The 11,311-nt window shown below is 39.7% G+C and overlaps 1 protein-coding gene across 1 annotated transcript; it reads left to right on the forward strand.

Moving 5' to 3' along the window:
* The first annotated feature begins 1,542 nt into the window (after positions 1 to 1,542).
* Positions 1,543 to 10,201, forward strand: LOC133513493 (matrilin-3-like). The gene is made up of 9 exons (XM_061844349.1): positions 1,543 to 1,840; positions 2,537 to 2,680; positions 3,174 to 3,870; positions 5,252 to 5,385; positions 5,487 to 5,606; positions 8,360 to 8,489; positions 8,808 to 8,947; positions 9,866 to 9,967; positions 10,149 to 10,201. The coding sequence occupies exons 1-9, from the start codon at positions 1,543 to 1,545 to the stop codon at positions 10,199 to 10,201; spliced, it is 1,818 nt and encodes a 605-aa protein (XP_061700333.1).
* The last annotated feature ends 1,110 nt before the right edge of the window (positions 10,202 to 11,311 follow it).

An 11,311-nucleotide genomic window follows, 5' to 3' on the forward strand; every position in this document is an offset into this window, starting at 1 on the left:
CGCTGTGGCGACCCCTAACAGGACAAGCCGAAAGGAAAAGAAGAAGAAGGGACTGTATAGCCCTTTTATATTCACTGCAGTCTTGTTCTTGTTTTTGTAATTGTGAGGGGCTCTTCCTTATTGTGCTGTTCAACAAGTGGACTACATTTACTGAAGTTGATTTTGCCTTACTTTAGGAAAATTGTATGTATTTATTTGAAGACCAGGGTTCAAATCCAGCCCCTCTTGTGTGGAGTTTGCATGTTCTCCCCATGCTTGTGTGGGTTTTCTTCTGGTACTCCAGTTTCCTCCCATATCCCCCCAAAACTTGCATGGTATCTTAAATGAAGACTCGAAATTGCCCATAGATGTGAATGCAAATTTGTTTATTTGCGCTTTAAGACTGGCTGGTTACCATTCCCCTTAAGAAATCTGGGATAGGCTCCAGCACAGAAATCCTTGTGAGGGTAAGCAGGCAGAAAATGATTAGGTGGATCTTTTAAATGAAGTGATATTGATCAGCAATAGTGTATCAGTATTTGCACGTTCATATTTAATTTATTTTATTTGAAATTGATGCTTTAATAAAAAAATAATAATCAGAAGTTACTCTACATTTCATACTTTTGGTTTGTTGTTTCCATTGAGTACTTTTATTACTACTCAAGTAATTATTTGGCGGACAAGGTTTCACTTTGACTTGAGTCACATTATTCCAAAGTAACAGTACAGTATTCTTACTTGAGTGCAATATTTGGCCACTTCAACCACTTCTTCCTCTGTGTATATACCCCTCACCCCCACCCTCATTTTCTTAAAATTGTATTGACTAATGTGCCCAGTAGAGGTCAGGATTGAAATACCTGTGTCTCTAAAGTAATTAAAAGCATACTTATTCAAAAACAACCAACATGAACTAAGTAGACGAATATTACATTTTTGGATGATTCAAAAATGTTCTATAATATAATACACAATTACTTGATGACATTTGCTCCCACAATGCAGTACAACACTTTTTTTTTCCTCAATGAGAATTTTTTTTTTTGTTAACATTTGAATCTCTTTTAAATCATCAGCAACAATTTCTGACAATAATGATAATGCTTTTCAAACCAGAGTCACTGGTGGTGAACTGGTACACTCACCTGAGTTTTATGCGGACAGTTTGGGGGGTGAGGGGGTGGGGAGAGAGAAGTACTGTACTTTTGGATCATAGTCATAGTATGAAAACTGGCTTTTTTTTTAAAAGAGTGGAATAAGCCTATAAGTATCTCCTCGCCCAGATTTACTTTTGTATTATTAATTATAATAACCATCATCCTGACTTATTATTTATTTTATCTTCATTGGAGCTATAAAGGAAGAATCAAGGGAAGCAGCGGTATGTTCTCTTTGAGTTTACAAAATGTTGCACCTCCAGCAGTGGTGCCTGCCCTTCCTCCTCCTCACCATTCTGGATTGGGCCTCAGATTCTCCACGCCCTATGGACAAGATCATATAAAAAGGATACAGTCAGCTTTAGCTACAAACTGAAGGGTAAGCAGTAAAACAACGGGCAACATGAGCTCGTTTATTTGGGCACTGGTCTGTCTCATCATTAGCGTCTTGATTCCGGGATCTCTGGGATCACAGTTTGGACCGCACCGCCGGCAGACCCTCTTAGGTCATTCCCTCCCAAAGGTGTCGCCAAGGGTCCATGGCAGCTTTGAAGACAACAGATCTACCGAACAAGCCTCTGATGAAGTACGAAGTACAGAAATTTCCCAGGAGGTTCGGAAAAGAGATAAGATGCAGCAGGATGCACGGAGCAGTAGTAATAAGTTCTTAGCACAGGAACCACGGAACCTCATTTCAGCAAGTAAGGTTTTTCATGTCTTTCGCATTTGCTGCTTTTTGCATGGCGTGTCCGCATTCTTTGTTGTGCTATTGATGCATTTGTTGGACAATTTGGCACAAATTACTGTACACACATTTGCATCTTTTGACTAACAATCTGCGGCTTAGATAGATGTTTTTTCTTTGGGGTGGGCAGTGATCTTGTAGTACACATTTGAACAGTTTTCCATCAGTTTTTGTTATGCAGGCAATACAGAAAATATTTTAGTAATAAATGAAACATCTTTTTTTTATATATCTGGAGTGAAGCTGTTAGAATCTCAATATCTGTCAACTGTATAATCAGCTACTCCATATGTCTGTTGGAGATGAAAAAAGATCACTGACCATTTTGACAGCACCTGCAAAGCACTTTTTAAGCATTGTCAAAATGAGAATACAGAACTGCTAGATGTGATCAAAAGTTTACGAGTTCTTTGTCTCAGGGATGGATGGATATGTGCAAATGATTAACAAATAGCCATATGACCTAAATGGCTTATGTGTTCTTCCTTTTTGCCATATCCATGTATACATTATATATATACTTTATGATTCTTACAAAAATAAAAGCATGGCAGTTGTTTTGAAATCTTCATCAAAATCTCCATTGCTTGAGTCAAACCAGAGCTGGTGCTGCTTTAACACTCCTTCTCCAACCCTTTCCCTCTTTGAAAAGCTGGTGGCACTAATTCCAGGTTCTATCGCTATCAGCTCTCCCATCACCAGCCACTTTCACAGCTGCAGCTGAAAGCAGCAAAGCATGCGTCTCAGCTGCATGCTCGACATCCCAATTCTCCTGTATCCTCCAGAACTGCTGCAGGTACTAAAACATACAACAAAAATGCATACTTGTAGTTGTTGATAAACTGCCCTACTGTACATTGACTCTACAAGCTTTCTTTTGAGTAATAATTAGCATCTTTGCTCAAATAATATTTTGCCCAAGGCATGTTTTGTACCTTGGAGTGGAATTTTTTATCTGAAAAAAAAAAAACAACAACTGAGGATTACAAACCACAGCCAGTAATCTTTTATAAGGTTTCTATTTGCTTTTATAAAATGTGTTTTTCATTGTCAGAGTTATGAATTAGATCAAAAACATTGTTAAAGGTAGGTGAAATTAATTCTCGGCAAAAGTATAGGGAAAAAAAGGAAAATAATGTCTGTTTCCTGGAACTAATCAGGGAGGCACTGTGCCCGCTGCTACTAATTCAGAGTTGCCAATGTCTAGGAGGTGGTACACTGTAGCCATGTGCCCTGATTTGATTTACTTCATTTTTTTTTAACAAAATGCCCGTTTTCTCTTTTTTCAGTAACATCATCATCAAACTGCAGGAATCGTCCAATAGATTTGGTTTTCATCGTCGACAGCTCCCGCAGCGTGCGGCCCGCTGAGTTTGAAAAGGCCAAGGAGTTCCTGATAGACATGGTGGATACCTTGGAGATCGGCTCCGATGCCACCCGAGTGGGGCTAGTCAATTATGCCAGCACAGTAAAGATTGAGTTTCACTTGAATACGTATTTTGACAAGCACGCCTTAAAGCAGGCATTGGCCCGTGTTCAGCCACTAGCTTCCGGCACCATGACAGGTGTCGCGATTAAGGCCGCTATGGATAAAGCTTTTATTGCTGAGGCAGGTGCCCGGACCGGCTCCACAAGCATTGCCAAAGTAGCCATCATATTGACTGACGGGAGACCCCAGGACCAGGTGGAAGAGGTATCAGCAGCAGCCCGGGCATCCGGCATTGAAATCTATGCAGTGGGAGTAGACAGAGCAGACCTGATGTCCCTCCGCCTCATGGCCAGCCAACCTCTAGAAGATCACGTCTTCTACGTGGAGACGTATGGTGTCATAGAGAAGCTCACTGGAAAATTTAGGGAAACCTTATGTGGTAAGGAAGATCTGGCGAGTGTGGAGATTCCATTTGCTGGTGTCGGAATAGCACAAACTGGCAGGAAAGATGGTTATGGGATAAAAAATGAAACTGACAATAGGAGAGAAAGCGGTATGTCAAAATTATCTCTCATTAAAAACTTTGATTATTAATGGGCAGCACCATATTGTACAACTCTCCATTTTAAGGTCAACGGTCTTCTTCTTTGTTAAGATGAAAAATGGCATGGTAAGTCAAAGTTTAGTCACTTGCCTTTGGATTGCCCTCCAAAAGTGTTCACTAACTGATGCACATGGTATTGTACTTAAAATGCAGAGAGCATTAATTATGTACAATGGCCCACGTACTACTAACCATCGTCAACAAGAAGACCGACTAAGGTTAGATCACTGGTTGATCTGCCAATCTAGAGAACTTTAAAGTGGTCCCAGCCTACTATGACGCTGCCCATTAGTTTTCACAGTGTGTGCTGCTATTTGCAAAGTGAGCTGCAGATTTTGCCACGTGCCGTGCGCCCTGCTCATGTACCTTGATGTGCTAAGCTCTGCAGGAATTAAAATTGGGCTGCTGCATTTTTAATCAGCCTTAATGGCTAATCCTAAAAGGCTAAATCTGTGTTTACCTAAGGTTTTACTTGAAAACTAATCTTTTATTAAATACCACTGGTCATTTAAGTTATCTTCCAAATTCCAAATTGGTCGTACTTTTAAACATGATGTTGGAATTAAGCTTAGATCCAAGTGTTTTGGGTGTGTGGATTTATTATTACTATTTTTTGTATTATCTGTGTTCACATTCATTAATATCAGAAGTGGTAATCCACGATGCTATTGATTCATTTGCTCCAGACATCCTTTCCACGATGAATGACACATTCTACAACAAGTGAACAAAATTGTTCATTAAGAATGTATAGATTTACAGTATGTATATACTGTACATTCTATTTATCTTTATGGAATGGAATTTGTGCTTTGACCAGCCCAGACGCTCGACGGGAGTATGAACTCAACTGAGTGCTACTACAAACTGTGAAATGGGAACAAGGTTTCAAAGCAACAGGTTTAATTATATTGAAATATAGTTCAATAATAATTTTAAAAAGATCACTGACAAATTACTCTCAGTGTCAAAATATCAAAATGAACAATTCTCATTCCAGTGTAGTAGCAGTCAAACTTGGATGCTCATGCAAGTCATTCCGCTTTGGTAGTTCCTGTGGTAGTGTTGATTGCTTGCAGGGTTTGCATGGTTTTGCATGGCATGGGGGGAATGAGGGGGGCCAGTGAGGTTGGGGGGGAATGTCAAATCCTTGTGTACAGTTTGACATTGACAATCTGGTGCATGTCTTTTAATACACAATTATGACAGTGATGAAATCACATCATCATTTACAATGACCAATCAATCATTACTCACAAGTGACTAATTTAAAACAAATACTAATAACTAGATTCAAATATTAGCTACGACTCAACTAGAATCAAGCCAATCAGACATTTTCTTTCAGGAGTGGATGCATGCGCTCGCGGGCATAATTGCCAGCAGATCTGTGTCAACAATGGTAACTCTTACAGCTGTCAGTGTTGGGCAGGTTATGTCTTGAACGCGGACAAGAGGACATGCTCACGTAAGACTATTCATCTTTTAATGTCTTTGCATAAAACATTTCTTTTCTCTTGATTCAAAAAGTATGACTGATCATTTACAATGTGAGACCACCGGTTTCAGGTCAAGATGCATGCGCCCGGGGACATGACTGCCAACACATTTGCGTTAATAGTGGTGACTCTTATGTCTGCAAATGTGGAATGGGATACATCCTGAATCCAGACCAGAAAACGTGCTCACGTGAGTTTATGCATGTTCTTCCTATCGATTGTTTCATCTTCTCATTCTTATCATCAATATTTTCATATTAGCGTTTCATAGATTTTACCAGTGGCAGTTTCTGGTATGTGCAATGTGTATGGATGCACAGGGCAGCATGCAATGGATGGCGGGTGGGCAGCATTTATCATCCAGTCTGGTGCTGCACAATGTTCATAACAAGGGCAAGATGGTGTACAATGTTCGTTAAGATGGCATAAGAGTCCATTTAAAGAGAAAAGGCACCACTGGGTGGACTCCTTTGGTCCTTCTGCCTCGGGATCTCATCATTCAGAACAGAATCCTCCATGGCAACGACTGTGTCCATGTCAGATCTTGTCCCACTTGGTCGCTCTAGAACCCAAACAGCAACAGTCACAGATTTGATCGAAATCTCTCTCGCCCTCTCTCCATGCAGCAGAGGAACGGCAAGGAGAAAGGATAAACTGCAGTAAAACAGGCTTGCATGTACTTTAACTAAACTTAACAGAGTAGAAAAAGTCTTAAAATGGGATTTAAACATTCAGTGGTAGGGAATTCCCAGAGCATGAAAAGAAACTGCTCAAGAGCCTATGGGCTTCTTTCTGGCTCTTGGAGTCACCAAAAGACCATCATTTTGTAAATGTAGATTTTGGGGCAGAACATACGGTACAACTACCGGCCCCTGAGCTGTGCTAACCCGTGCAATATCGTATGACTAAATAACAGGACCTTAAAATCGCATCTCAGGTAAAAATGGGAGCTAATGCAGTGTTTTGTACTCAATGCAGGCTTTTAGTACTAGACGTGGGAAGAAAGCAGCACGAGGTGAGACATAACAAATGCGTAGATTATGATCCCTGCTTTACTAGTGGATAGGATGGCCCATATCTTAACGATATTACCAAGATGGATAAAAACAAATTTTTAGGAATATTCTAAATCTGCATTTGAAAGCAGGCAGCACGATGGAGCAACTGGTTAGAGCATCTGCCTCACAATTCTGAGGACCTGGGTTAAAATTCCGGCCCACACCTGTGTGGAGTTTGCATGTTCTCCCTGTGCCTGCTGCATGGCTTTTCTCCGGGCCCTCTGGTTTCCTCCAATATCCCTAAACCATAGATGGTAGGCTAATTGAAGACTTGCCTATGTGAGTGCATATAGTTATTTATTTCTATGTTACCTGTGATTGGCTGGCAAACAGTTCAGGATGTACCTCGCCTCCTGCTTGCTGGAATAGGCTCCAGCACTTCCACGACCCGTATGAGGATAACTGGCTCAGAAAATGGAGGGATTTATGGATGGTTTGAAAGGAGAGAGTTGAGTAAAATAATGAATAGATTTTTTGCAGAGTCACATTGGGTAATTCTCCTGAAACAATGTCAAGCAGGACCAATAATCAACAGCCCAGTTTTCTCAGGGTTAAGGAGTAAAAAGATACAGGACATCCACTGTTTAATCTTCAGCGATATGATTCTAGATCATGTGGACTACTTGGTATTAAAGGCATCGAGCGTCATTGGTATAACAGTTAAAGTTGATCTCATATTTGAGTAGGATATTCCCAAGAGGCAGCGTATAAATACTGAACATAAGAGGACCAAGTACCGATCCCTGCGGAACTCCACAATTGACATTTTCATTCTCAGAGTTCAGATCACCATGAATTACCTGGTGCATCCTATTTGAGAGATAAAATCCCTGTAATACTGATAGGCGTTTTGAAGCGATTTAGTGGTATATTGTGGTCAACAGCATCAAAGGCAGCGCTGAGGTCGAGTAAAATTAGTATTGATCAGGTTTCGCAGTCCATAGCTAGTAAAAGATCATTTGGTAATTTTGAAATGCTTTTCTACTGGCATTATGACATGTTGAGTATATTAGCATTTGGACATTTGCCCTATGTCTTTTCTCAGGTTCAGACCCATGTGCCGCTGGACATGAGTGCCAGCACATTTGTATTGACAATGGAGATTCTTACATCTGCAAATGTCATCCGGGATATGCATTAAATCCAGACAAAAAATCCTGTTCACGTAAGAACTTTCTTGTTTAAAACATGGAGATGATTCTCAGCTTTGCCTTCAAGTATGCCTTCCATTTTTTTATTTAAAATATGTTAAATGACTTAATTGTCAGTTAGTGACTGTTAGATTGCAAAGTATCTCTTGTGTTACATCACATATTTTTAGTTTGTGTCAAAATATCAGTTTTAAATAAATGAGTCCTCCGAAAACGATATGAAAGATAGCACAAATTGGGTTAATTGGTAATCGGGCAACTTTAAATCGTGCACAAAGTGCTGATTTGTATCTCTCTAACTTCCTAAAACTTATGTTGTAGGTATTGTGGCAGATGCATGTGCCAGAGGTAACGATTGCCAACAAATCTGCGTCAATAACGGAGACTCCTATTACTGCAGATGTCAAGTAGGATATATACTGAATGTGGATCAGAAAACATGCTCACGTGAGAAACCTTACATTTTCCACTTATGATTTGAGGATTTTACATGGAGTGTCTGATGGTGTGTGATGGTACACACTTCTGCCTTAAGTGCGGACAGCGTATGTTCAATTCCCGCTCAGTGATGGTGTCGATATGTTCCCTGAGAGTGACTGGTGACTAGTTCAGGGTGTGGTCCTGCTTTTTGCCTGAAGTTAGCTGCGATAGGCTCCAACACTCCCGCGACCTTTGTGAGGATAAGCGGTTTGGAAAATTGATGGTTTGTTAGACGTTTGCATGTGTCTTTCCAGGTGTGGATCCTTGTACTCGTGGACACAACTGTCAGCACATGTGTGTCAACAGCGGCGATTCGTACATTTGCAAGTGTCGTGCGGGATATCTTTTGAATGCAGATCAGAGAACGTGCTCACGTAAGAAACTGTGAACACTGTCACATTTTTCACTTATGATATGAGCATTTTAAATTTCATGTGCTTTCCTCAATTGAGACCTTGAGCTCCTTGGAAATTTACATCTCTTTCCAGGTGTGGATCCTTGTACTCGTGGTCACAACTGCGAGCATATATGTGTCAACAGTGGTGATTCGTTTATTTGCAAGTGTCGTGCGGGATATCTTTTGAGTGCAGACCAGAGAACGTGCTCACGTAAGAAACTATGAACATTGTCACATTTTTCACTTGTGATGTGAGAATTTTAACTTTCACATGGTTTCATCAACTGAGAACTTGAGTTCCTTAGAAATTTGCATCTCTTTCCAGGTGTGGATCCTTGTACTCGTGGACACAACTGCGAGCATATATGTGTCAACAGCGGCGATTCGTACATTTGCAGGTGTCGTGCGGGATATATTTTGAATGCAGATCAGAGAACGTGCTCACGTAAGACTGATTTTTTTATTCAACGTGCAGTACTGTACATACAAAGCAGTGTCTTGTTACTGGATTTAAACTTTGTTACACATTCACCGGCCACAGAATATGGCAAATCAGCACAATCTAAGCCAGTACAAGAGCTGTATCAAAAATCTGCCTTGGCTATGACAATAAGGTGAAGTGACACAATCAGATAAATATTTATTGATAAAAATGTTTATTACTATTTGTATTTTGCAGTATTGTAGGACTGCACTGCATGATATTGAGAGCTGTTTCCTAATATTTTGCTTCTATTGACCCATAAAAGTGGCAAAATGTGGGAGATTTAGAGAGGGTCATATTTGACAGTGTTTGTCTTTTTTGCATTCTGCAGTCATGAGGATGTGACCAGTTGAGCGAAGCCTTGACCACAGTGTCCAACATCATCTTCAGATGGTCACTTATGATGCTCTATCACTGCTCCATATATGAGTGGACACTGGGACATTTGTGGTGTGACCTCGTGAAGGAAGCTTAGTTCACTTTAGCATTGGATTAATCATTCTTATTTGCTTGCGACATGTTAACATATGTGATGAAGTGCACCTTTCAATCATTTCACAGTAAATCACCACTATTAGCATTCAGTAGCTATTCACAATTGACCGTGATTTGTTTGTCTATATCTGCAAAGTGAAAGTAGATGGAGTATTTCTAATCTAATGGACAAAGACAAAAGATTGGGTCTTACCAATTCTACACGTATGATTTTTAACACATGGAACAATTGCTCATTACTCTTGATTTGCCAGTTCAGATCCATAATCTTTACACAGGCTTGAAAAGAATTGGGCCGTGTCATGTGAGCCTCTGTATTGCAGTTGCATGAGGGATTACAAGAAAACACAACTTTGACTACTCCTCATTTTCTACTTCTTTCAGAGGAAATGAGAAGTGAAATAACGCAAGATGCCTGCAAGTGTGAAGCTCAGATTCTGTTCCAGAAAAAAGTGCAGTCGACCATCCAAGACTTGAGCAGAAGACATATCCTTTACCTAACCTTGAGACCACTTACAGTCCATACAGTATTTTGCTACTGTACACACTGAAGCAAAAATTCAGTTGTTAGTGAGTTATCACTTTTAAGAAAGCTCTGCACTGATCAAACTGAATCGCTTTACCCCGACAGTTGCTCTTGGCTATACTTTCTTAACTGTTCATCCACTCGGGGACCTTTCAGACCGACTGAACCAGATGGAGGACCAGCAGCAATATTAGGAGTAATGATGTCACATGACCAAAGCAGATTTGTATAATTGATCATTTTGTAACCTTCCCATGGAATTATTCTAAAAAAATAAAATGAAATAAAAAAGAAAGATGTAGGACATGAATGGCACGTTGGTTTTATATTAAAACCCCTGTATTTGCATTCAAAACATGTACGTATGTGCTAATCCTTTCATTGTAGTCATTGTTCTTTGAACATGTATTTTCTCTGTGGTCCGCATCGATGAACATAATTCTCTAATCGTTTTAGCAACAAGATGATTGTTCTAACCCACTGGATTACTGCAATACTATGCAGAGAAAAGGTCATGATAAAGTCGGATCCAGTTGGTGAGCATGTGGCTCAGTGACTAAATAATGTATGGTGCTCTTCTTGGAACAGTTCTCAACATTAGACTGAATGTTCAGTCAAGAGTTTTGTTTTAGATATGGCTGGTGGTGTAAAGATAGATTTGAAAGACAAAGCCTGAATATTTACTTAACATCAGCCGTTTTCATGTAACCTACAGTATTCAAGAGTAGTGTCTTAGTAAACTGTAACCCTTAAACTAACTGTAACCCTCAAACTATGTGCTCACTGTACTGTATTTTCTGCTTTTATGACATAGGAGGTTTTTTTTTTGGTGAAGATATTTTGTACTGATTCTGTGTAAACTGATGCCTTATATAAGGAATACCTTAGTAACTGTCTATTTTCTGTTGGGTGTTATTGGTGCGTGCTGAATAAATATTCTGAAACAATTTATCCGAGCCTGTACAATTTCTTGCATTGCGCATTTTTAGTGTCTTACCATGCCAATTTGTAATCGAGAAATGATATGACATCTCAAAGTAAACCCGTGTAGTGACACGGTAGAGTTACAGAAGATTTATTCAACAATACTATTCATCTAGGAAATAGTAGTAGTTTATGTTTTATCAACTGTATCAAAGTATGATCCCATAGATCTTATTTGGCATCCCAGGTTGTGGGTTTGAGACCCCTGTAATAGAGCAAGTTAATCTGAAAAATATCAGATGGTCCACTCCAAAACCTCCTAAAGTCAATGTTGCATTAATCTGGTCAATTTTTGAAGTTACAAATCCTCAAAAATGTTC

This window comes from Syngnathoides biaculeatus, chromosome 15, assembly GCF_019802595.1.
Source record: "Syngnathoides biaculeatus isolate LvHL_M chromosome 15, ASM1980259v1, whole genome shotgun sequence".
NCBI lineage: Eukaryota > Metazoa > Chordata > Actinopteri > Syngnathiformes > Syngnathidae > Syngnathoides > Syngnathoides biaculeatus.